At 43.9% G+C, this 27,914-nt stretch overlaps 1 protein-coding gene across 1 annotated transcript; it reads left to right on the top strand.

Annotated features, from left to right (window-relative positions):
• Nucleotides 1–262: 262 nt before the first annotated feature.
• On the top strand, nt 263–27,603 carry cers5 (ceramide synthase 5). The gene is made up of 11 exons (XM_066672899.1): nt 263–283; nt 1,440–1,652; nt 13,516–13,621; nt 16,556–16,686; nt 16,977–17,034; nt 17,468–17,518; nt 17,625–17,717; nt 22,773–22,901; nt 24,631–24,737; nt 25,975–26,131; nt 26,761–27,603. Exons 2-11 carry the CDS (start codon nt 1,480–1,482, stop codon nt 26,908–26,910), a joined length of 1,155 nt encoding a protein of 384 aa, XP_066528996.1. The 5' UTR covers nt 263–283; nt 1,440–1,479; the 3' UTR covers nt 26,911–27,603.
• Nucleotides 27,604–27,914: the final 311 nt, after the last annotated feature.

Raw genomic sequence — 27,914 nt, 5'->3', positions numbered from 1 at the left:
CTCTATTTAAACCTCACGGACTCTGTTTAGTTCATTTTCAGAATAAAGAAGACTCCAATGTAAATGTATTTATGTTCCATGGACATCCAAATCTGCCAGGAGAGCGTCATAGTGATCAGACCTGTCAATCCCTCTGGTTTAGCGAATCAAATCTCCCCACAAACCTGAGGGGGCGTGGCCCCAGTGTCGCCTGTCACATGTGTTTATAACCAGTGCAGCCAATCCAGTTCTCTCGGGTTTTAATCCAGTTTTCAGGTCAAGGAGGAGATTTTCATTTTAACAGGTAAATCCTGCTAGAGGTTCAGCTAAAATCCAGTTTGTCACAGACTTAAAATGGCGCATCTCCAGCAGAATGATGAGGCTAAAGGCTCCTGAGGGCACACAGTGGGTTGGTTTCGAAGCCACATACACTATGTGTTCAAATGTTTGTAGACACCTTTCCTTTTTCTTAGTGAGTTCCACACCGCTTGTATATCTCCAAAGAAATGCGTTTGGCAGTGGAGCAGTGGAACTGTGTTTTCTGGAGAAATGGAGCACCACCCGATGCGTACGGGCTCAGACACACTGTCATTTAACATAACCATCCATCATCATTCCTCATTTCCACCCTACATTCCGGCCATAACTTAATTATCACAACTTATGTAACGTCGCTGTACAAAGAAAAACATGTATCTCCAAATCTGACATTCTGAGGGATGTCAATGTAAAAATATTTAATTCCAAGTCATTTTGGAGCATTTCTATTGGTCATTCATCATAAAATTAATGTAGTAAACTAAAAATCCACAGAAATGGAGATGCCTGTTTCATTGGACAGCAATAATATATATATATCTTATAAGTTGTGGCCAAGATTTAACCATACCGCCTTAATAATTTGTGGCCATAGCACTAGACTGATGCTAGCTGAGGCTGGAGTCCTGGATTATACTCTCCTTTCATTCAAATTTCTGTGCCGGACTAGGCTTAATCCCTATTAAGGAAACCGTCCCTAAGTGTGTAGATAGAGATTGTTAGACTAAGACATTAGACTAAGACTGCAGCCCTGGTCTGAGAGTGTGCACAGATTTAGACTGAGACTGCTGTGTAAGACTAAGTCTGTAGCATTAGTGTAGACAGTGAGGGGTGGTTTCCCAAACAGGGATTAAACCTAGCCTTGGACTACATCCTCATTTTTTCAATTGAAAATCACAGTTCAAAATGCTGTGTAGTCCAGGACTAGGCTTAATCCCTGTCTGGGAAACCACCCTTAAGAGTGTAGTTTAGACTGAGAGTGTAGTATAAGGCTGAGAGTAGCAGACTGAGGCGGAGCTCCACACTTCCTCAACCAGCTCCATCTCGGGTGTGGAAACACTTTGATGGTGGTGAAGCTCGTTTGCTGAATAGCGAACGGCTTTATTTTTATTTTTTTTATATTATTATTATTCACACTTCAGGTACTCGCCCCGCTCTTAGGGACTTTCTTTCCTCCGTATAATGGCTGCTCTCTTGGACTTGTTTTGGGACGAGAGGTTCTGGCTTCCACACAACGTGACCTGGGCGGATTTGGAGGATCCCGCGCCCGGGGTGGAGTACCCTAAAGCCGGCCACTTACTCAGAGCTTTGCCGCTGGCCCTGGGAATCTTCGTGGTGAGGATATTTTTCGAAAGGTACGACCAGGACGGGGTGGACTCTCTTTCTTTTCCTCCCTCTCGCTGTCTTTCTGTCTGTTCCTAAGTCTCTGAAAAAACACATAATTTATCCGCGGATTACAGACACAGAAAAATCCAGAGAAACTTGTTGCATATGAAGTGGAAGAGTTAAGCTGAGTTTCGAATTTCCCGTTCCACCTTAAAAACGGTGCGCCTTACGTTCTAGAATTACCTTCATTATTACAGCAGTTACATTTGGTACTGATGCCCCATTTAAGGTGGAATTGTTCATTAACAATTCCAATAATTTTTCAAGTGTAATAATTACTGTTGTATAATTTAAGGTGGACCGGCGTGTTTAAATTACTATAATTACTTTCTACTGAGGTATTACTGCTGTAACAATTACACACGAGTTAACGTTACGCTGGTTAAAAATTTAAGATGGAACCACAAGTTTCAAGACTTGTTGGCTATTTCTGTACCATTTAAGGTGGAAAGGCTAATTTGAATAATTTATCCTTACCTCGTCCAGCTCATTTCAAATATTCGTTACTAAGGGAGTTAAAGATACGAGTGCCCCATTTAAGGGGGAATTGAGAAACATCCGTTGAAACAGTTCATTACAAGTTAATGCTGTTCATTTAAGGTGGAAGTGAAAAATCCGAATAACTGATTACCTGTTGTAACGATTCATTACAGCTCAATACAGACAGTACATTCATTACCGCTGCTCCATTTAAGGTGGAACGGGAAATTACATCTTTAGCCTCGTGAGCGGAACAGGAGCGTATTATGTGAATAGAAAAATGCTTAAGGGAGTCTCATGGTACTTTAGCTAGCTTAGTCTTGATTTATTTGCGTAAATCCAGGTTTATTTATTTTTCTAGCTCTTCCCAAGCCCATAGCAGGGTTTTAAAACATTAAAGAATAAACCCCCTCAGTCTAAACACACAAAACTTCAGTATTTTTAGCAGTTCTAAGTAGTTTAGAGATAAAGGGAAGTTCCACTATTTCATAATTAAATGGTTGTAAATTAAGTGTATTGAGTTCTCAAGTGCTGTATTTGTTGAATAATTTGCCATAGATTACCCTGTATGTACCACTGTGTGTGTGTGTGTATTTATTTTTTTTTTTACAAAATTATGCCACAATCCCATGGACCTATAGCATCCTACGTCATATTTAGCCATAACCTTGTCATTAAATTCCAGACTGATAACTATCACTGTAACCAGTCTGACTCTGAATTGTCCAATTGCTGAGCTGTGATTTAAATATTCTAATCATTCGCAACAAGGGTCAGAAATATTGCAATGGGATATTTCCCCCAAATTATTCAGCCCTAAACTCCCAGTTAAAACCACCTCACTTCTCATGGTCTGAGTAATTAGAAAAGGAGGTGATTCTGAGATTCAATCATTTTTTAAAACCTGCCTCTCAGGCCTAGCATGCTCATGCCCTCTTGGATAATTGAAAGCATGCTTTGGAGGCGAGGCTCCCGGCTGAAACGCACTGCAGGGAGAAGTGTGCATGTCTTGTGATCCAGTAGTGCACTGAATAATTGGCTATTGTTGAGATTTTTTTTTAAAAAATCTGGGCCTCCTGAAACACATGAGCAGGAGTGAATGACAGCCAACAGTACGCTTTTATGAGACTAGCTTGCTGAAAGATGTTTGTTTCCTTGTGTAGGTGAAGGTATTAGAGTCTGTACGCTGTAATTAAAGCTTAGCATATTGTTCTAGACCCCTACTCTATTGACCCTGTTGTTGTCAAGGACAACCGTGTCTTCCTCCATTTTATGAATCAGTGATTGTTGGGGTTTCAAAAGACAGCCTACCACTCCATACTGTCCTTATAAGGAAAGTAAAACATTGTTTTTGTGATGTCACATAAAGCATATATAACACTTTAGCCCCGCCCATTCTCACTGCACCGTAAGGAGCGATTAATCCCTGGCTATTTTTGTACCAGTGCAGCCAATCAGAACAGAGGCAATTTACATATCAGTCTTCAACACACAATAACAAAGACAGCTTGTTTAATAATTCCAATTGAAAGCGAGAGATAAGGAAACGAAAGACGAGCAGCAGAAATAGGAGGATGTTCTTCCTTGAGAGACCTTGCCGTGACTCCACTGGCACCAGGTCTGATCATATTTACGGATCTTTTCAGGAGACATTTCCTTGAAAGCTGCTTAAAGTGAACGAGGGGGATGTTAAAGGTTTACAAACCTGGCTTTAACACAAGTGTTGACTTAGAGAAGGGTTCAATAGGTCCCTGTGTGGCATGACTTAGCATGGTGATCTACGTCAGGATAAAAGGAGCTCACTTAAGGAAGAAGTTGGAGATGATGGTGATGAGGATGAGGATCTTATCTGGCTCTTCTAGTTCTGCTGGGTTTCTCCACAGAGACGGCATGCAAAGTAGAAACTAAACTATCTGGTGTGACCAGTCTAAAACTGGACCTACAAGCGAGTGAGTTTTTGGCATTTTTCTCAAACGTATGCGTAATTCAAGCGTTGAGAGTCATGTGAAGTTGTTAGTTGTAGAAAAAACTTGCACAAAAAATCATACTTGATTGAAGTTTTTATGCGAAGCTGTTAACACTGGATTCGTTAAGACATGGCATGAACGACACTCAGATCAGGGTTACACTATCCCCACAGCAGCATTAATGAGAAACTAACAATCCACTTTAGATGTGTCTTCCATTGTATTAAATTTCTTATGAATTAACAGTTGGGCGGCATGGTGGTGCAGCAGGTAGATATCGCAGTCACACAGCTCCAGGGGCCTGGAAGTTGTGGATTCGATTCCCGCTCCGGGTGACTGTCTGTGAGGAGTGTGGTGTGTTCTCCCTGTGTCTGCGTGGGTTTCCTCCGGGTGACTGTCTGTGAGGAGTGTGGTGTGTTCTCTCTGTGTCTGCGTGGGTTTCCTCCGGGTGACTGTCTGTGAGGAGTGTGGTGTGTTCTCTCTGTGTCTGTGTGGGTTTCCTCCGGGTGCTCCGTTTTCCTCCCACTTTCCAAAAACACACGTTGGTAGGTGGATTGGCGACTCAAAAGTGTCCGTAGGTGTGTGTGTTGCCCTGTGAAAGACTGGCGCCCCCTCCAGGGTGTATTCCCACCTTGCGTCCAATGATTCCAGGTAGGCTCTGGACCCACCTGAACTGGATAAGCGGTTACAGATAATGAATGAATGAATGAATGAATTAACAGTTGAGCATTTCCAACAAAACACTGTATATCAGCCATTTCCACTTCTCAGTGTTGGCTTTGACCAGCCTTAGCAGAGGAGACCCACTGTTATTCATAGTGTACATATGTTTACATTGAAGACTATAGCCTAACTATAACTAATAGAAGCAATGTTAAGTGACTGCTTTGTTTGAAAATGAGGGCATTGAATAGTGTCTATTTAGACTCTTTTACCAACACATGCCCCATATATGGTTCTCTGTTGCAGGGCAGGTTTGAAAATGGTGCTTAGTAGATCTGGCTGTAATTCTGAGCACTAAATGTAGAGTTCCGGAAGGACAGGCTGTGGTGGTTGTGGTGATGTCCATAGCACTGTTTCTGATTGGTGTAATTCTGCTATAGAGGCTAAGTGCCCCTGTTTAAAGTGTGTTCAGACGTTGTTCCTGGTAACACAGGATAGACATTCAGTAGCAGCTCTTGCGATTTTGAAAATTGTGAACTGGTGGTTAATCGACTTTCAGGGCAAATCTCTGCAGCACTAAACCTGGGTATTATTAACAGCAGTGGTGCCACAACACGGCTCCTCTGTGACACCAAGCCTCCCTCTCACGAGAGTCTGTCACCTGATGTTTACTTCTGAGGATACAGCTTTTGGAGCTTGCAGTCTTTCCTTCGTTTGTGGCGTCCAGAGGTGAGGAGCGTTCCCCTGTCACGACTGGCTGTTCCTGGCTGCGACGGCCTCGTCAAGCGACCCAATTACGCTAGTTGGTCCGGAGAGTATAGGTGTGGTGTCAGCAGGAGGCTGAGTGACAAGCGCTGGCTAATGGATGCTCTGGTTCCCAGCTGGGGAGGGAGCCCTTATCCCATCAGGCCCTGAGCCAAGGGTGAATTTAGCAGCATCCATCCGCTCCCTTCTCACTGACTCCTTCATTTATTCATCAGCAATGATGGAGGGCTGCGGCTCTTGTTGATGTACTTCATTGCGGGGTTAAACACGCTGGAGCGCTTTGGAGGGGATAAACGGTGGGACGATGAATCGATACACGATGGTATCGTGATACTCTGAGAGAAGATGCAGTGTCCAAACATAAAGGGCCAAGTAGTTATAGATTATTAATATATATTTCTTTAAGTTTTATTGTGTATTATGTAGTTTTGGGAGACACTTGAGAATCAGGGAGAATTGGTTTTGAGACCAACTCCATTACTCTGCTGTTTTTTATTAGTTACGAACCAGGTACACACACACACAGACTCACACAAGCTTATAGACTATTCACATGTACACATTACCATATAAGTCCTTGTATGTAACTGTCCTTCTCTCTCTCACACTCACACACACACACACCCATGGAGGAACGCCTACAATTTTACCCAGGCTCCAGGAATTTGCTGAAAAAGCTGATAATTCTGAAGTAGAAATGACTGAACTGGAACAGATATTGTTCTGTTTTAGAGCCGTTGCACAAGAGATGACTCAGGGTGTAGTAATGCCACCGTCCACCGCCGAGATTTCAGACTCACTGAGGAGTTACTGGAGAAAGAATGTCATCAAAGGTCAGTGTTAGGAGATCTAGTCTATTATCTCTGCTGGTAATCTACCGTCACGCTGCAGTGTTGTTTTCATCTGGGCACGGATGACGCACCACACAAATGCAGTTAAGTTTCCACTACATGGACATCTGGGCTCCAGGGTTCCTCCTGAAACGAACGGTGCGGACAGGCACTTTGTCCCTCTTTGCTGCAGCAACTGCCTCTGATTTTCTGGAAGAGTTTAACAGTAGATGCTGTAATACTTTGAGGATGTGATGCCATTCAGCCACTCAGTTTTTAAGGTCTGGTACTGATCTCGGGTGATTAGTTTGTGATGGTGCTCTGAGTCATCACAAAGGAATTGGATGGAGCTCCATGCGGTGGTTCTGTGTTGTTTAAAGGGGACATATTCTCCTCATTTTCAGTGGAGCACAGTTCTGGTTCTTAATGAAACCTCTGTGACCTGCTTTGGTTAAAACACCACAAGGATCAAACACTACAGCAGTGTTCTCCCCCTGTCTTAACAACACAGCTCTTTTGTTTTTCCATTATGTAAATCTAGTCCCTCATGGTTCCGATCGAGCCGAGTAGGGTCTAAACAGTGACGTGTAAACTTCGCAGAGAGAGTCGTCACTCTACGCCATGCAACACAGACGACCAGCACCAACTCTCCATCTGTAAAATCTCCAGCTGCAGCAGAGATCACGTTTGTTTTTATCCGACTAATGACAGCAGCTCGTAAAATTACGCCGTGGTCTTTTGAAGAGGTTCAAACGCTCCTTGGATCGGTCGCCGACGAAAGAATCCAGCGAGAGCTGGACGCTGCAACAAGGAAGGAACAAACTCTACTGATCTGTCTGAACTGATGACGGAGCTGTGTTCAGTCCCCAACAATAACAACACGCAAATACACCATGAGTAAACATTGAGTAATGTTACTGCCGCCTTTGTTGTGGTTTCCAAAGTTAGAGATGGGGTTTTGAGCCAAGTTTGCCTACAGTTCTTCTTCATTTGCCTAAGAAAGTTTTGAGATTTGGTTTGGAAATGGTGAACATGACAGAAATACCCTACCATGGCGTTTCTAGGGAAAAAGAAAAACAGAAAAAAAGTTGTCAAAACATGAACCAGCCACATTTTAATAAATACTTTCCAAAACTATGAAGACAATGACCGTCATCCAACGTGCCTCGTCCTGTTCTGTGCTAAAGCCAGCTGCAGATTTACTGGAAATGATTCTGTACTAGTCTACACTCCCATTTAGCCCCGTTCCCCTTCACAAGACTCTCACCGTGGCACCGTCACCACGGCCCTGAACCTGGTGCAGACTGAGAGAGGTTAAAGTATTTAGGCCCAAAGTTTCAGAGCGTTCACTGGAGCACAGCGTAAACACGTGATGGAAGAGAGAATGTGCACGAGTCAAGAGACAGACAAGAGAGGACTTGATGATCACTGTGAAGGTATGTCATCAAAGAACTGCTATTTGTTTCCTAAAGACCTGTGTTTGGAAAAGAGATGTGTACATATTTGAAGGCCCTTTAAATCCTTGTTTCCTCTTGTAGCTAATTTTTTGCAATGGTTTTCTAAAGCAGTGTCATGTGAAAGGATTTTTGAGATATGTATTTATTTTTGTGTGTGTTTATCCCCGAGAGGTTGCCAGATATTCTTCATAATCATTAGCCGTCACTAGTTCCTCCCTTCAGTGAATCCCCCCCGATCACCCACAGTGCCCACGGTCTCAGGAGAGTGGGGGCGAGCAGGTGATTCCTGTAAGACATGAGATCTTTCCAGATCTTCTTTTCGAACCGGCATTAATGTAACCCCTCTGAGCAGATTAACATGCCGAAAGAGAATGTAAACAGCCCAGATCTGTCACATCAGCTGTGCTGGAGAAAGCAGAAAGAGAGCGCAGTATCACCGCAGTTCTAACTTGGGATGCTCTGATGATAGAGGCACCAACCTGGACCTTAATTCAAGTTGATATAAAAACTTTAGAGTATTCTGAGCTACTTTTAAAACATACGTCATGTTCTTATCTCTTTACAAACTTGTTCTCTCCACTGACAGGTGCTTTAGAGAAAAGCTAATTACCAGTTCTTTTACTGCATAGCTTCAGTCTGTTTTCTTAGAGTGTCACAGACATTTATATTACTTATAGTTTTGTATTTCATTAAATTCATGTGTTTATGAACAAACACGACCCGCATGTTACTCCAGAGGCTTAGAGCTCTGGATTAGAGTCTGGACTGTTAGCAGGTTATGATTTCGTTAAAATGACGCGTGTGCGTGCGTGTGTATGTGGGCATGGGGTAGTTATGCAGGAAGTTTAGTAGATATTTGACATTTTTGCCCCGACACGTCCTAGATGTATCAGAAATAAGATTCTCTGACAGTTCTTTAGATAAGGATTGAATGTGCTGCTCTTGTGACCTGCTCTAAAGCCGTACTGCTACAGCCCTTAATTCTCTTAATGTAAGAGTCATCTGTGAGGTTCAGTGCATGTCAACAAGTGTGTAGACACCCTGGGTAAAGAGGGAATTTTACGGCTTGAATGTGGACACAGATATAAAGCCACAGCTTGTGTAATCTCCATTAAAAAAAGTGTGAAATGGAGCAGCCACACACACACACACACACACACACACACACACACACACCCCTAAGGCCTAGTTTCAATGCTAGATGAGTATAAGCCCCCAGCGTAGTCGTACCATGACTGTGTATGTGACAAATAATCCTTAATTTGTGTCAGATGCTATCAAATCCTCACAGGAATGTTCGAGCGTAGATGTAGCCGCATGGTGTAAGAGGTTGTTTGACTGAATGTGAGCGACACAAACTTTGTGTGAATTGAAGACTGCGGCTGTTGGTTTTGCGCAGCTAGCTGTGACGCTCAGTCGGTGAGACCCCAGGGTCAGAATTGTCTCAATTCTAAGGACTAGCACCTGCTAAATTTAGCGCCCTCAGACACAGAGGCGTGTGTTTCTGTCCCAGTTCTAATTAAAACACAGTTTGTGAGGCACTGTTTATGGTCTGTGCCAAATTCCAGAGTCTGGAGTGATCTGTGCTGGGGAGGAACAGGCCTCGTTTCTGTCCTAGCGCTAATTCGACACTAATACGGCACTGGGAACAGCTGTCTGCTCTTGTGTGGTTATGGTTTTGCATCTGGTGGCTCCATGGCGGAGTGGTTTGTAGCATATGGTTGAAGTTTGAAAAATGGTGGGTGGGGAATTCCATCTGCTACATTACATTAATCTGAGGGTGTTTTTCCTTTGGTCGTTTCATCATTTTATACACACACACACACACATGCATACACATATACACATATATATATATATACACACACACACACACATACATACACATACACACGATACTATCCCCTTTGAAAATGAGATCGAAATGTAAAGCTCTGTCTGTTAGAATAAATACATCTGCAATAATAAACAATACAGAGAGAGAGAGTGTTACACAACACCAGTGACAATCCAAACACAGCCCCCTGTCAGAATAAAGCCTTGTATCTCCATTTTTATCTTAGTACATTGTCTAACACAATTTCAAAACAGCAGTTATTAAAAACAGGAATATTTTGGATTTTTCTGGAGGGTTTTTTGTGGCAGTGATTCTATGGAGAGAAAACTTCATTTCCTCAGGTGTTGTTCCTCAGGAGACTCTTCTACATTAGGGCTGTAAATACAGTACACTGTACAGGCTCTACTTATCTGCAAGGGATATGTTTAAGACTTTTCTGTAAGTGCCTGAGCGTGAGGGTTTAATCGAACCCTGTATGTCATAGTGTTTAGATGTAAATCACCTTGCAGAACTGACTTGTGACTAGTGATCGACCGATATAGGGTTTTGATGCTGATGCCGATGCAGATTTTTAGACAGCAGTCGTGTTTAAAGGTGTGTGAGCTGCTTGTGGGCTCCTCAGGCTTCGAGAAGCAGCGGTTTTGTCATCAATGAGGAAGTTTGGAATATCTTATTTTTTCAGCTTTAATTTCTTAGTCCTACATTGTAGCGTATAATGGCGTATAATCCCGAGAGTCTGACCGTTCCATTGGTGTATGATGTGTACACATTACTCAAATATGGCGCCGTGAAAAATCTGAAAATCTTTACTGTCACTAATACTTTTTTATAGCAATTTCCAATAACAGTAAAAATACTTATTTATCGAGTGGGATTATATATAAAATGATTAAATCAATGAAAATCAGTAACTTTAAGCTTTAATTTGGTACATTGGCTGTCGACGTTGGACCTGTAGTACTTGAGACATACTGACGGATATAACAATGAGTGATTTTTTTTATAGGCGCCACCGACCAATGAGCGAAATAAGAGGCTAAATAACGCTTGGTTTCTAGGTTACAGCTATCAGCTCAGTCGTTTATGATGCAGATTATTGAGTGTATGTTACAAAGAGCAGTCAGTAACAGATAGTGAGAAAAGAACTCATAAGGTTTTCTCTGATGAGACGGCATGCAGCTACAGGTTGGAGGCTTGTACTCCACTATTGTGACAAAATGGACACAAGGGGCGCTCTAACAGTCAGAATGACGGAGCTGCCCACAGCATTGCCTGTGCATTGTGTAAATATTGGCCTCTTGCGCTAATATATCGGCTGATTAATCGGTTGATCCCTACTTGTAACTCGCTCACTCAGATTTAAAAACATGATCCACAAGGGGGTGCTGTTTGGTGCTTTGCATAAATGATGTAATTTGTCCTTGTGTCCTGTACAGACCTATGATACAGTTCAATGTAGATTTGAATAACAAATGTAACTAATGTCAAAGTAATTATTATGACAAAACACTGAGGATGTATTTTAAAGTTGTGACTAGCTGTGTGTTGCGTGTAAAGCCTAGATCTGCTGGATGAGTTTATCCCTCTGTACACAAAGGCACTCAGATAAAACGTATTAATTATTTCATGTAACATTTTAAAACAACAATGAACTGCAGGTAACGAAAATGGTGGATAGTGAATATGAGGAAATGGGGATTTACCGAAGCTTATATTTCTTAATCTTTAATGTGTAGAAAAATAAACACACCCTGCAGCCATGCAAATAGACAGCCGTTAGTCTCCATGGTGTGTGTATCTCTCATATTCTCTCTCTCTCTCTCTCTCTCTCTCTCTCTCTCTCTCTCTCTCTCTTTTAGTCTGTTTCTCCTTTGACACTTTCTTGCACACAACACTCATTCTCACACACACCACTGAATTTAGTCTCATCACTTTTGTCTCTGCGTTTTCTCACGGAGGTATTGGGTAAATGTGTTACCTTGTGGGCAAACACTTCAGACGTTGATTCAGAAATGAGGAAAGTGCCGGAAATGAAGAAAACCTTGCCAATCCAGTTAGGAAACCGCCACCAGCTGTGACAGCACAGAAACCCTGAAGCTGGTGAAAAGACATCAAAAAACATAATAATCATTTGTTAAAATCCAGACGAGGGGTGGGCGATATAGCCCTAAAATAATATCACGATATTTCAGGCTGTTTTTGGCGATAAGTCAAAACACTGAAAATTAATTTTATTAATTCAATTGCAACTAAAGTGTTATTTTCATATTTGTTATATTTTAAATATACAGGGGTCCTCAACTTACGACGTTGATTCGTTCCTACATCGCGTCGTAAACCGATTTTCGGTGTAAGTCGGAACATACGTACATACTGTACATAAATAACATTCTGTAAGCTCTTATCCTATCCTAACACCTATCCTCCTTGATCCCGAGCCGCGTAACCGTGTATTCTTCCGCTGCGCACGCCAAACACGAAGTTCACGTTACAACGTTTACGACGCAAAACCACTTAAGTCAAAACAAGGCTTTATACAGTAAATGGGAGATGTGTCGTAACCACGAAACATCGTAACTCGGGACTGACGTAAACTGAGGACCTCCTGTACCGTTTATATTAAAATTATTAAGTGTTTTTAATTATTAAAAATGTTATTTAACTACAAACGTAACTGTTTCAAACATTGAGAACAAGGAATGAAAACGTGTGTCAACATTTGCTTGTTTTGAATTCTGATTTTGTATAAAATAAATAATGTAGTGTATAAATAACAAGGGCAGAGAATTTAGTGTGTGTTTATAAACAGCAAATGTAAACAAATAAACAGAAATGAACCTTTTAAAGCTTCACAGTAAATAACTAAAGAAGCCCAGAGTGGTGTCTGTGTGGAGTCAGTGGAGGTTATCTTCTGGGGTTAGAGCTCATTGGCTGCTGAACTCTTCTAACAGACATTTTGATTTTTCTCGTCCTCAGCCGGGTGCTTCTGCTCAAGACGGTGAATCAGATTAGTCGTGTTTCCCCCTTCTATTTTTACAGGCTTCTTTCATTTCTTACATAACACCATGGTTTCTGTACGTCTGATATTTTGTAACCAGTCCACCTCCACACGACTGTAGTCCCCCCCCCCCATTCCTCCACCTCAGAGCCACTTTCTACCGTACCGCACTGAGCCTAATGACTCTCATGAAGAACGTAAGCTGCGTTACAGTTAACTCGGTGACGTCATTGAGAAAACAAATCAGAATATCACTAATATCACGATATTTATTTTTTTAAAAATCATTTGAAATATATTGACGATATTATCGTGAACGATGCGAAGCGGCACAGCCCTGATCCCGACGCTCGCTCGTCTCAGACCTGTGAGCTCGTTTTTCAAGTCGTTCTGTATGAAGACAGTGAGGATGTGTCATCGTTTAAGGGCAGGAAAAGGAAGGGTGTTTTTACAGCGAAAGTTTTTGGAAATCGTGTGCTTGGCTCATCTTACATCAGTTCTTCTTTAATCAAAGACAGAATGTCCACAGATGTCTTAATCAAGTCCTCTCTCCTCTCAAAGACAAAACTGACCAACTGTGAAGGCCAAGATAGTATTAGGAATAATGTTTATACTCATTTATCAGCGCACGAGCCTAAGCTGTCCATGCTCAATGCTAATATTCAGGCTGAGTGCTATCAAATCCTCCCCACAATGTTCCCACATCTAGTAACATCTAGCAGATAGAAGGTAGACGTGCTCTCTGTAGAAGAATCTTGGTGAGTCCTTGAGTGCCTTATACTCTTGAGAGACGTTGGGTTTTCTGTGGTTTTGACCGCTGTTTCTGATCCCCCAGGTTTATAGCGGGTCCGTGTGCCCACCTCCTACACATTCAGGCCGAGGTGAGCCGGAGAGCCCAGCCCAACGCCGTGCTGGAGAAAGTGTTTACATCCATCTCAAAGGTACCACTAACCCTCCTCTCTTTATCCTGTGAGGCCTGTTTTATTGGGGATCATCAGCTCAGAAACACAGTTAGAACAGACACAGATGAATGAATACAGTAAATAGTGCCTTGGTGAATGTTAAAGAGCATCGTCAGTAAATAATTAAAAAAAATCCCAAGGTGAGATTTTGTTGATGTGAGAAACGTTTCTTTTCCAGTTAATCTCAGTTGGAAGTCTCCATTTAGCGTTTGCCGTGATGTCAGCAGCTCCTTGGGGCACGACCTAAAAATACATTTAACAGCAGGGCAACAAAATTCAAACACATACACACACACTGAGAAATGTACTAGTGTGTAGTAATTGCAAGCACAAACTAATGAACAACACATACACACACACACACTGCATCATACATCATGAAAACCAGAGTTAACCCTGTCTGTTAAAAACACACACACACACACACACAGACATACACTAGTGTGTAGTAATTGCAAGCACAAACTAGTGAACAACACACACACACACACACTGCATTATACATCATGAAATCCAGAGTTAACCCTGTCTGTTAAACACACACACACACACTGACATATACTAGTGAGTAGTAATTGCAAGCACAAACTAATGAACAACACACACACACTGCATTATACATCATGAAAACCAGAGTTAACCCTGTCTGTTAAAATAACACACACACACACTGACATATACTAGTGAGTAGTAATTGCAAGCACAAACTAATGAACAACACACACACACTGCATCATACATCATGAAATCCAGAGTTAACCCTGTCTGTTAAAAACACACACACACACACACACACACTGCATCATACATCATGAAATCCAGAGTTAACCCTGTCTGTTAAAAAAACACACACACACACACACACACACACACACTGCATCATACATCATGAAATCCAGAGTTAACCCTGTCTGTTAAAATAACACACACACACACTGACATATACTAGTGAGTAGTAATTGCAAGCACAAACTAATGAACAACACACACACACACTGCATCATACATCATGAAATCCAGAGTTAACCCTGTCTGTTAAAAAAACACACACACACACACACACACACACACACACACTGCATCATACATCATGAAATCCAGAGTTAACCCTGTCTGTTAAAAACACACACACACTGCATCATACATCATGAAATCCAGAGTTAACCCTGTCTGTTAAACACACACACACAGACATACACTAGTGTGTAGTAATTGCAAGCACAAACTAATGAACAACACACACACACATACGTACAGAAATATACTAGTGTGTAGTAATTGCAAGCACAAACTAATGAACAGTACACACACACACACGCACACAGAGCATTATACATCATGAAAACCAGAGTTAACCCTGTGTGTTAAAAATGCACAGGGAGTTGAGACTGAGTTAAACGGCCTCTGGTGCTGCTCTTTAATGTTTGCTCTTAACCATTTCCAAACCACACCTTAAAGCAGCCGCGTGTTAATCTCAAGCTTTAAGCCAGTACCTAGAAACACACTCACTGGAGTTAAATAATTAGCTTTGGTGCCTAAGACTTGTGTCCAGAGCTACGCCTTTTCACAGCCTCTTTACAGAGAAGAGCCATTTTCACATGGTGTAAGAAGCATGGGCTGGCGCTACAGAACCAGGCAGAGAATATCCTCACGGCATCTGTGTCTTAAAGAGCTGAGCCGCAGTGTTCTCTCCCTGCTCCACTCCCACTGTACACAGTCCGTCCCCATACGTCAGGCACAGTCCAGTCCCGTAGTAGCACTAATACACTCTTCTCACAAAAAAGAAAAAAAAAAAAAAAGGAAAGTCTTGGTCTTAGAAAGTCTTTTATGAAGCTCCCCCACCCCCTTCCTTTGTCTTTTACAGCAGGGGACCTACTCTTTTACTGTGTGTTTACAGCGACTTCGCCTTTACCCTTATCCTATAGCCCAGAGAGAACAACTGAGCCTTTACTGTCACAATAGGGTCAGGTTCAAAGCAGTGCTTCTTTTTCCAATCTCCAACAAGACTCCAAGGGCCGCTCTGAGCCAAGCTTTAAAGACCAGCCTGGCTCTAGATGACCGTGCTGCTGCGCTGTAGTAGTTTCAGGGATTCCTGAGTGCTGACACTACAGTTTATTGTTATAAAATGCACCCTTGCCCATGTTTATATCCAGCAGTGTGTCAGACAGAGGTAGAAAGTCTATCTGAGATTACGTTAAGGACCTTGTCATGGAAAACTAAATGTTCCTCACTATGTTTTTTGTTGAGCACTTTGATGTGTTATTAACCATCGTTAGTGTTTCCAGATCCACCTGGAACTGCCCTCTCCACCTATCACAGACGGGTTGTTCCTGTCCTAAGAGAACCCTGTGCATTTAAGTTGTGTGTTTTTTTTTTTTTTTTTTTTTTTTTTTTTTTTTTGTTTTTTTTTTTTTAATCCCTAGATTTGTTTGCTGTTTTCACACATGAACTGATCGCTGACACACTGTCAAGTGTGTGTTCACCTATTGAGTATACTCCATTTGGTTCTGATCTTGCTGTGCTTCAGACGTCAAGTGGAGAGTTTAGAATGGCCCAGCCCCCTGGTCTGAGTCTGTCCAATCACAGCGCTGGACCCGCGTTTATGTGAGAACACAAAGACGAAGTAAAATGCAGCAAAACAGACTCAGAAGAAGAAAGAGAACAGAGCAAAAACAGCTAAAAACCAGAGCTTCTGCTCCTCACTGCTGTGCACTCGGGGTCGGGGTGAACAGCGAGCGGCTCATTATCATTTAAAGGAACAGGTGCTGAAAGCGGGCGTTCTGAACAGGGTGTTTACACAGGGGGAGAACACTGCTGTGGGGCTTTAGTTTATTTTATAATATGTTTATAAACTGTCAGAAAAGATAAGCACACATGAAGATGATAATTGAAATAAGTGTGTGTGTCTCTCAGTCCCCAGATGTGCGCCAGCTCGATGGCCTCTCCAAACAGCTGGACTGGGAGGTGCGAAAGATCCAGCGATGGTTCCGACACCGGCGGAACCAGGACAAGCCCAGCACGAGAACCAAGTTCTGCGAGAGCATGTAGGTTCCCCTGCACGGGTTTTGGTCTTTACTCCACACCTGCCGACATGTAACCTCGCACCTTTTGTCACTGCTGCCAGGGTAGATTAGAGGGATAGGATTGTTGTCAGTGTCACCCTCGGCTTGGACTGACTCCAGATGGGAACTGGAGAGTGTATGTGGCCAGGTGGTTACACGTGTGTGTGTGTGTGTGTGTGTAAGCCTCAGTTCTTCTGCAGACGTAATGAGTTTAAGGCCTTGTTCTGATGAACGCATGTTCCTTTAACTCCAGGCCTGTGATTTTCTTTCAGGTGGAGGTTTACGTTTTATCTGTGCATATTTACCTACGGATTCTGCTTTCTGTGGCAGGTGAGCCGCACGCCATCAAACCAGTTTCTGAAAGGTGTTCTGTCGCTCAGTTAAGGGCAGGACAATGAGAGCTAAATTAACGAATTAAGGCATTCACAAAGGCGACGGAAAGAGGACTCTAGGTTTCACCAGCGACGGAACCACGGAACAGTTTCATTTACAGTGATGAGTTTCACAGAAATTCAGTTTATAACTTTTCCTCTTACTCCATTACAGTCGAATAGAGTTGAGCTTTGATTTATTTTTTTTACATTATTGTGAGGAACAGTAGCACAAAACAGCTCAGATAAAACAAAAAGTAATAATAAATAAATAAATAAATATTAATGAATTGTATAAAGAACACTGTAAACATGTTTCTGATTAGTGTCAAGAAATGTAGCATAGAGAATGGACAATGGTACATTGTCGTTGTGTGTGTGTGTGTTTATAGAACCCCTGGATGTGGGACACACGGCAGTGTTGGTACAATTACCCCTATCAGGTGAGGTAAACTGAGCCATAGTTTAACATTGCCTTTGTTTCTGTACACAGATGAATTGTTTTTGTTGTGTCTTTTATTTTATTGAGGTGTGTGTGTGTCTGTAAAGGTCCTCACTCCAGGACTGTATCACTACTACGTGACAGAGCTGGCCTTCTACTGGTCTCTAGTCTTCTCCCAGTTTACAGACATCAAAAGGAAGGTAGGTGTGTGTGTGTGTGTGTGTGTGTGTGTTATTGCTGTACTTGTTCTTGAAGAGTGTAACAGTGACAGGTCTGTTGTTCTGACTGAGTCTTTCCTGGTGGTAAAGGATTTGTTAAAGTTGCGTTCTTCAAAGGAAAATGGCTAAAGTCTTCTTTTAACTTCTATTCTCTCATTTGACTCTGAATCATTTGCAAATGAATCTTAAGAACATTAAAGTGTTGTTCATTCTTAAATAACTCTGCGTTGCTTGCAGTGAAGAAAACTGGTGACCCACTGCCATACTGACTGACACACACACACACACACACACACACACACCCTCTAGAATGGCCTTGCCTTTTGCACTGCCTCAAATACAACAACCATTCAGTTCAAAATACGTGTTGTATTTTTTTTCCTTTTTTTTCTTTTACAACAGAGTGTGCTTCAGTGAGAAGAGACTAAGCCCTGTGTGCTATGATATTATTGTTGGTTAATATTTATGGGCTGCTTTACCACACGTTACTCTTTGGGTTTTGGCTGGGTTTCTGTTGATGTGACACATGTTGAGCTTTGACCGAACTTTGTCCCTGGTCTTAGACAGGAATCCTTCACCTTTATGGTTTAATAAAAACTGAACGATGTTCTCGGTGGATGGTTTTTATCATAAGTCTTGTTATATATTACAGACTCTCGGGCTTCGAGGCTGTACTGGACCTTGTTTCTTTTGGGTCAGAGCAGCAGAATCAGATCAGTCGCGTGACTCTGGAATGTTAACTGTAACAGAATAATTGAAATTCTTGGGTTTGGACTGTGTGGGGGATATGTACAGTTCTGCTGTGTTTTGGGGGGTTTATAATTCCTCCTGGTTCTCCTTCAGTCGTTGGAGGTACAGTCTGCCTCGGGGTTTGTCTGTCTTCACACCAATAGTTTACACTACGGTCTGCACCATTTATATGAGGATTTGATGGCATACAGCTGCTTAAATATTAGTGAGGTCAAGTGCTGATGATAAATGATTAATTCTGGATCACTGACCCCTCCTGAAGTTATTGGGTGGAGCTACAACTCAAGAGAACACTGCTACACTCTCAGAAAAAAGGTACGGTGCGGGTCCATTACAGGTCACTAAAGGTACAGCAGTGGTGTTAAAGTCCAGTTTTGTTCCTAAAGGTCCTGGGGCCTCGTGTAAATGGCACATACGCACAGAAATGAGTCTGAAATGTGGGTACGCAACATCCAAACTGATTTAGAAAGACCCAATGCGTACCCAGAATACATTGCAGAGCGTGAGAATCGGCGTCATGTGGTAAATCAGAGAATTACAAGTAAATGTCCGAACCGTCTTCACGCACATCTACTTTATTTGTCGTATTGTTTTATTTCACTTATTATTTAAAATTATTTAAATTATTGTAGTCTATTTTGTTTTATGTTGCTGTAATAAATTGATTTGCAAAGTGCTTTTTAATCTCTGATGTAATGCCATATACATGAAGTTTGTTGTTGTTATTAAAGAATTAAAGTCCATAATAAATAGACAGTAAATGGACATGGGAGTGTCGCAGTCACACAGCTCCAGGGACCTGGAGGTTGTGGGTTCGATTCCCACTCCGGGTGACTGTCTGTGAGGAGTGTGGTGTGTTCTCTCTGTGTCTGCGTGGGTTTCCTCCGGGTGACTGTCTGTGAGGAGTGTGGTGTGTTCTCTCCGTGACTGCATGGGTTTCCTCCGGGTGACTGTCTGTGAGGAGTGTGGTGTGTTCTCCCTGTGTCTGTGTGGGTTTCCTTCATTTGACTGTCTGTGAGGAGTGTGGTGTGTTCTCCCTGTGTCTGCGTGGGTTTCCTCCGGGTGACTGTCTGTGAGGAGTGTGGTGTGTTCTCCCTGTGTCTGCGTGGGTTTCCTCCGGGTGACTGTCTGTGAGGAGTGTGGTGTGTTCTCCCTGTGTCTGCATGGGTTTCCTCCGGGTGACTGTCTGTGAGGAGTGTGGTGTGTTCTCCCTGTGTCTGCTTGGGTTTCCTCCAGGTGCTCCGGTTTCCTCCCACAGTCCAACAACACGTTGGAAGGTGGATTGGTGACTCAAAAGTGTCCGTAGGGGTGAGTGAATGTGTGTGTGTGTGTGTCGCCCTGTGAAGGACTGGTGCCCCCTCCAGGGTGTATTCCCGCCTTGCGCCTAATGATTCCAGGTAGGCTCTGGACCCACCGTGACCCTGAACTGGATAAGGGTTACAGATAATGAATGAATGAATGAATGAATGGACATGGGCAGTTAATTACTGCAGATAATTCCAAGCCTAAACAGCTGTGACTTGAACAGAATCACAGGTCTTCAGTAGTGCATCAGCCTCTTCCCTGTCTGTGGCGATGGCTTGTTTGGCGCTCACTGACAAATAAGGCGACAGCATGTTTACAGAGATCATGATTATTTTATTCACTGCGAATGATGATGACGGTTTAATGAGCTCCATTTAACACTGTTTACCGCTGCAGCCACTCGACGAACTTACACCAAACAACACATTTTTCTCGCCTCAACCTCGGAAACAATAACGTCTACAGCGCAGTCTCTAAAGCTTCTCTGGTTTTGTCTCTCAGTCCTCTGTTGTTTCCACTCTCTCGTGCGAAAATGAACGGAGAAGCCCGTATTTAAATATTCACCAGGTTATTTGCATTGACCAGAGGCAGATCATGAGACTGGTTCATCTGCACGTGTTTGGAAGAAGTATGTGAACATAGTCCAATGCTGGTTGGCTGTAGACTTCTCGGGCCGTTACTGGGCACTGGGCATGGGGACGTAAGGCTTATATGTGGCTCCTGGAGTCTGTCATTTCTTTGTAGGACGTCATAACTTTGAGAACCTTGAGGGGCCCCCTCCTCCCTCGCAGGGTTTTACCAAACCCCCCTTCACACAGCCTCAGGGGCTCGGGCCACAGTTTTTTTTTTTGTTTTGTTTTTTTTTTAATATAGCGTTATCATCACTCCCCACATCTCACACACTGCTCGAATGTGGTTTATGGTGCTGTAGCACAGTGTGGCAATTGCTATGCAGTCGTTTGCCGTAGTTTTTATTTTGTTAAAGGCAGTTTAGAGCGAATTACTCATTAAAATAACGTGCAGTTTGCTTAGAGCATTAACGTCCGCCGTAACCTGAGCTGACTCTGAGCGGAAGCGATGTTTTAAGCCCATCTGTACCCAGCAGCTGTCAGACGCTCCTGGCATATGTCTGTTATTGTTCTGTTTGCTGGTCTTTTGTGAGTTTTTGCGACCTGTTCCACGGTGTCCTGCGTGTGCCCAGGGATCAGCATTGTAAATTTACTCAGAGTGATGCTTTGAAAAGGACCTTCGTAGATCAGTGAGTGGAAAGAGATCTCCATGAGTGAAAGTGGTCTGACCTAATTGTTTTGAGTAGATTTTCATATCATTTCCATCACAGGAAGCAAAGCCTCAGATGTAGAAGCAGTGTCTGATTACATCAGCGGGGCCGTCACCTTTTCTCACTCGATGAGGCATTCATTAAAACGTGACTTGCTAAAACTTGTGGAGATGGTTTGACTGCGGGGTTGAGGATAACCCTCTCAGTCAGAAACAGTGGGTTTAACTGTGTTCAAGTTTATCTTTCACTGTTTGTAGTGTTTTGTAAGCTTTAAACAAGATGTATTATGATAAAAATTCTTTGTTTGATGATTGTGGACAGTCAGTGGAGTAGCTGGAGCCCACCAACACACACACTGTGAAACAAGAACACCAGTCTGTTTTCTGTGGATTGACTAATGGCAGAAAAAATGGTATAGAGATGGGAAACATTCTGATTCCGCTGCACGTCAGACGTCAAGTCTGATGACTTTAGAATGGCCCCGCCCCCTCGTCTGAGTCTGTCCAGTCACAGCGCTGGACCCGCGTTTATATGAGAGTGCAAAGACACAGTTAAGCATGGAGAAATAAGACGTCCTCGCTCCTCACTGCTGTGCACTCAGGGTCGGGGTGAACGGCGAGCGGCTCGTTATCATTTAAAGGAACAGGCGCTTGAGATCGCAGTGTGTTTGAAAATTCAGTCAGTTTTTAGATGAAACAGTTGCACAAGGCCACTGTTATTGCGCAGTGTTAAAGCACAGCTCAGTGTGCCACACTGTTTACAGTCTTGAAAAACCTGTTTTCCCCCAGCTTTACTGTTTTTAAAAGCTTCAGATGTTGAGACTAAATTAAAGGTCAGTGGAGAGGTCAGGTTTTAAGAAGCAGAACAGCCATTGAATGCATTAATAGCTTCCCTTCTTATGACAATTGTTGCTTGGGGCTACTTTAACCGCATTTGTCATGGTCAGGCGCTTTTCAGCACTTTTTGTCGCTGCCTATTGTTGTCATTAACTGCTTTGGAGTTGCTTTTCCAAGCTCAGTCCAGTCCTGGATCCTTTCAAACCTCCACAGGACGTTGGAACTGAACTCCTGTGCCCTGTGTGAAATAAATAAATAAATGAAATGCATGAGAAGTTGATGTGAAGTGTTTAGAGGTTGGGTTTCATATAAAACACTGCTTTGTTTAAGTGAATTAAAGGTCTGTTGTTCATCTTTTATTCACAGTGTTTATCTTGCGTTAAATGAAAGCAGTTAACGTCTTTGCAGAGAAAATGAGCTCACAGAGGAGCACAGAGCGAGGCATTCAGAGGCCTGACAAAGGAAACACCTGTCACAGGAGGCTCTCAACCTGCAGGACTGTTTTTAACGTTGCAGAAGAGGATGTTATTAGTTCCACTGTGCCATGAAGGCTCTGAATGCTCTTTAGAGCTGTTTTTTTTTTTTAGTCCTCTGAGGTTAGTGGTGCGCTCAAATTACACTGAAAGTGTGTGGGCACCTGCTCCTCCAGCGTTTCTTCTGAAGTGAAGTGTATTAAGCGAGAATTCCATTTTTTAACGGAAGAAAGAGTTGTATCTGTGAGGAGCTGTGAGGAGTTGATGGCATTCAGCCGTGAGACGTGTCGTGAGGTTGGGTGCAGGTTGTTTTACATTCTTGTGATCGTGCAGTGTATCAAACGCATTATTCATTCATGTACTGCACCTTCTTCTTCTTCCCCTGTGTTCTCAGGACTTCCTCATCATGTTTGTGCACCACCTGGCCACGGTGACTCTGATCAGTTTCTCATACGCCAACAACATGGCGCGAGTGGGCAGCCTGGTCCTGTGCATCCACGACACGTCCGACTTCCTCCTGGAGGTATGACTTTTATCTTAGATTTTAATGAGAGAGAGAGGGAGAGGAAATAAGGAGGGAGTGACAGATTGATTGATGTAGCGAGAGAGGGAGGTAAAGGGTGAGAGATAAGGAAGGGGAAAACCAAGAGATAAAAAGAAAGAGAGAAGAGAGAGACAGAAAGAGAGGGTGACAGAGGAATAAGAAAAAAGTTGAGTTGTGAAAAGGTAAGAAAAATGAGAGAGAGAGAGACACACACACACAGACAGACAGACAGAGAGAGAGAGAGACACAGACGGACAGAGAGAGAGAGAGAGACACACAGACGGACAGAGAGAGAGAGAGAGACACACAGACGGACAGAGAGAGAGAGAGACACACAGACGGACAGAGAGAGAGAGAGACACACAGACGGACACAGAGAGAGAGAGAGACACACAGACGGACAGAGAGAGAGAGAGACACACAGACGGACAGAGAGAGAGAGAGACACACAGACGGACAGAGAGAGAGAGACACACACAGACGGACATAGAGAGAGAGAGACACACACAGACGGACAGAGAGAGAGAGAGACACACACACACACAGACGGACAGAGAGAGAGAGAGAGAGAGAGAGAGACACAGACGGACAGAGAGAGAGAGAGAGATGACATGACAGTTGCTTGGTTGTGGTTCTGGGGACCTCTCTCTTTAAGGCCACTCAGGGCCCAAGCTTTGAGATATTAGTGTTTTATTACAAACATACTGTTCTCATAAGATGTCTCTTTAAATATCAGCAGGTCATCGGCATCCAATCTACAGCCGTCATATCCCCAACTAAGAGTTTGACATTTGTGCTGTACTCGAAATCAGCTGATGCCTGTCATTCTCATTATTTCTTTACTTTGCTTTAGTTCCTTTTAACAGCGTGTTTACACCAGAGGTGGGCGATACCGGGAAGTAAATACAGGGCCAGTATCAGTGATATCGATACCACTACTCTTCACCACGTGCCAGTGCAGAAGCAAATGGGGGGGGGGGTGCTGCTCTGCACTGAGTCACACACAGACTTTAGCGGGAGAGCAGCAGGAGAGAACAAAAGCTTGAGTATCGATCTTTTTACACGAGTATTGATCAATACCAATACCAGCGTTTGTATCGATATTCTCAATATTTGGATCATTCCGCCCACCTCTAGTTTACACCCGCACTTTATAGACCGGTTTAATTTGCCCCTTGGTATGAACGCGGATCAAAACAACACATTGAGAGGTGCAGTTCTCTAGAGCAGTTCTTTTGTGGTGAGAATGTGAACCCCCATCCTGCAGGTGGCGTTTAGAGCGGTTTACTGCATAGAGAATGACTGAAGCTATGAGGACGTGCCATTCTTCTGCTCTCCCTGCTACAGAGAACCACGCGCTGGTCCAGAACACCGGACCTACTTCTGCTGTTTACTTTCTTACTCCATTTGAGACAGGTCTGAGGAGGAGAGAGTGTTGTGATCCGTTTTGGTTCATTTGGATCTTTCCATGTGAAAACAGACCAAACCAAGGGGAAAACACTTAGAGTTGCCAAACGTAACAGATTCAGACCCGAGCAAAACAAACCGCAGGTGTGAGAGCGCCCCGGGCTACGTCTCCACATACTTGAAGGAGCCACCGTGCAGTTTAAACGTGACAAGCTTCTGCTGAAGTCATTGCCGTGGAGCACCTTGGGATTTGAGGTGGTGTTTCGTGTGTTTGGTGAAACGTTGAGCTTCTCTCTTACAGGCTGCCAAGCTGGCCAACTACGCCAAATACCAGCGGCTGTGTGACTTCCTGTTTGTGGTGTTCGGAGCAGCCTTCATCGGAACGAGGCTCATCATTTACCCTTTCTGGTGGGTGCCTTTCTGTGTTTTTTTTTTTTTCACGTAAAGGGCTTTGTGTTATGCGTAAAATAATAGAACGATGGTCCTTTCCCTCTGAGATAAAACAGCTACAGGACAGAAGCAGTCATGTGACTGTAGTCTTAGAGTCATCTGCATTAATGCGAGTCTAAAAGCACAATTAGGTGCTTTTGAGGCCGCGCGCAGGGATGGTTCAGATTGCCTCCAGTGGGAGTCCGTAATGCGAGACGGCAGATTCAGTGTCCAGGGTTTTGGGTTCGAGCCCTGACGTCCTTCACTGCGGACAGTAATCCACACCGGCTCACGATGGCCATGAGAACCCGACCTAAAGCACGTTCTCCGCTTGATGACTACACCACGGGGGCTGCGATCCAGAATGTGCACTTGACTCGGTTTGGTTTCTAAAATGTCACTATGGCGCCATCACATCACTATTACTCAGAGTTCATTCATTCATCTATTGTAACCACTTCAGGTAGATTCTAGATGTCCCTCAGAGCTGAACAGGATGGAGTGATTGGGCGCAAGGCAGGAACACACCCTGGACGGGGCATCTCTCACTCACCCTGTCTCACACACACACTCACTCTCTCACACACACACACACTCTCGGACACACACACTCTCTCACACACACACACACACACACACACACTCACTCTCGGACACAGACAGTCACACACACACTCACTCTCGGACTCTCACACTCACACACACACACACACACACACACACACACACACTCTCTCTCTCTCACACACACACACACACACACACTCTCTCTCTCTCGGACACTCGCACACACACACTCACTCTCTCTCGGACACTCGCGCACACACACTCACTCACTCTCTCTCGGACACTCGCGCACACACACTCACTCACTCTCTCTCGGACACTCGCGCACACACACTCACTCACTCTCTCTCGGACACTCGCGCACACACACTCACTCACTCTCTCTCGGACACTCGCGCACACACACTCACTCACTCTCTCTCGGACACTCGCGCACACACACTCACTCACTCTCTCTCGGACACACACTGGACACTGTCCAATCTTAGAGATGATCCACCATCATTCATTAAAGACTTGCTCCCTTGTGCCCTCTACTGTTGTGCTGTTCTGGGTAGTTTTGTTGGTCATAAATATGTCACTAATACTGAAGCATGATTCTGAGGACTGGACAGTGACGTACGTACATACGCGTGTGTGTGTGATGCAGGATCCTGAACAGTACGATGTTCGAGAGCTGGGACATCGTGGGGCCGTTCCCCTCCTGGTGGCTCTTCAACTCTCTGCTGCTGGTGCTTCAGGTGCTGCACATAATCTGGTCCTACCTCATCGCCCGCATCGCCTACAAAGCCGTCATGAGAGGGAAGGTGAGCAGCTCTGTGCGACCTGAAGAGGGCGCCAATGCATCTTTAATCCTGGCGTAGATCTTACTTTAAAGCATGAAAAATGAGCAGTGTATTAGTGTTTGGTGTTTTCTATTCTCTTCTCTGCAGCATCTACAAGCTTCCACTGTCTCTGCCTCTCTCCTGACTCCCCTCCTCTTTCTCCACTGGCTTCTTTCCCTCCCTCTCTCCTCCTCCTCCTCCTCCTCCTCCTTTCGGAAGGCAGTTGTTGTCTTTCCTTTACTCTTTCCCGACTCCGACCTAGTCTGCCTGCTCTAAGCACACTCGCTTCTGTCGCCTAGTAGAGTCCTCCTCTCTCACTCCTCAGCAGTAAGTCTGTCTCTCTGCCACACATTTATAGTAACTCTTTCATGTCCAGCCCTTTATTCCACTTTAGGATTCATTTTAAAAAACCAGAAGTGTAGAAAAGCATCAAGGAGCTTCAAGAAGGTGTAGTTATCTTGTCATTTAATGAAGAATATAAAGGTAAAGGGCCCTAACTATGTTGCGAGGGAAGAGGTAGTAAAAAGGACATGTTTATAAAATGCTTAGGATCCAAACGATCGCCCTGCAGCTCCCCCCCGAGTCGAACCTCACCGTTTCTGCATTTGCAGGTTTCCAAAGACGTCCGAAGCGACATCGAAAGCAGCTCAGAGGAAGAGACGGAAACGAGCCAAAGTCACGCAGTTTCAGCCAAACGCGAGAACGGCACCAACGGCCACTTCGCCTCCAAACCCTGGACCCAGAACCAGGAGAGCTGGTGACCCAGCGACCCGTCCGTCACAGACCTGCTGTCGACACGGCATCTTAATGGGACTTTACCTTCTTCTGATTCCCGAGCGAAACACAGGGGGATGTTTGAGACTGTTCGCACAATCCCTATTTTTACCGCGCACTTGAGTTGACTTTAGTGAGCCTTATTTTGGCTTCGTGGACACTGACGCTTAACGTGTGGAAAAAGTAAAAACAAAAACAAAAAAAAAAAAAAAGACACAAAGGACGAGGTGAGAGATTAAACGAGTGATTTTTGCATTTACTTGTTTCCAAAGCAGAAGCGTGCTCACTGTCTTCCTGAAGCTTCACGTTTTACTGAAGTCAGGGAAGACGTCCTGTCCCAGTTTTATTCCCCTACTGTCTGACGTACTTGAGGTTTATTTGTTGTTATTGTTGTTGTTGTTTATCTAGTCACTATTATTTTTGATGTCTTTTGCCTTTTCTGTTTTTCAATTTGCCTCATTTTTATTTGAGACCAAATAAGTTTATTAAAATATGATTCAATTTCTCCACGCTGTGAGGGATGGATTGTAACCAGCACCTTGTGTGAGTTCTTTTGCAGGATTACACACGACATTCATTCATTCATTATCTGTAATCTGGAATCATTGGGCGCAAGGTGGGAATACACTCCTCACAGACATTCACCCGGAGGAAACCCACGCAGCCACAGGGAGAACACGCCACACTCCTCACAGACAGTCACCCGGAGGAACCCCACGCAGACACAGGGAGAACACGCCACACTCCTCACAGACAGTCACCCGGAGGAAACCCACGTAGACACAGGGAGAACACGCCACACTCCTCACAGACAGTCACCCGGAGGAAACCCACGCAGACACAGGGAGAACACACCACACTCCTCACTGACAGTCATCCGGAGGAAACCCACGCAGACACAGGGAGAACACACCACACTCCTCACAGACAGTCACCCGGAGGACACCCTCACAGACACAGGGAGAACACGCCACACTCCTCACAGACAGTC

The sequence above is a fragment of the Hoplias malabaricus genome, chromosome 5, assembly GCF_029633855.1.
Source record: "Hoplias malabaricus isolate fHopMal1 chromosome 5, fHopMal1.hap1, whole genome shotgun sequence".
NCBI classification, from domain to species: domain Eukaryota; kingdom Metazoa; phylum Chordata; class Actinopteri; order Characiformes; family Erythrinidae; genus Hoplias; species Hoplias malabaricus.
Note: the sequence above shows the minus strand (reverse complement) of the source record. Positions and strands in the feature narration are given on the sequence as shown.

What these genes read in the sequence shown, in the direction of transcription:
- cers5 (XM_066672899.1), top strand. Translation starts at nt 1,480, where the DNA reads ATGGCTGCTCTCTTGGACTTGTTTTGGGACGAGAGGTTCTGGCTTCCA. An exon ending in GTGAGGATATTTTTCGAAAG is followed by an intron (nt 1,653 to 13,515) that starts GTACGACCAGGA and finishes CTGATCCCCCAG; the next exon opens with GTTTATAGCGGGTCCGTGTG. An exon ending in CGTCCGACTTCCTCCTGGAG is followed by an intron (nt 22,902 to 24,630) that starts GTATGACTTTTA and finishes TCTCTCTTACAG; the next exon opens with GCTGCCAAGCTGGCCAACTA.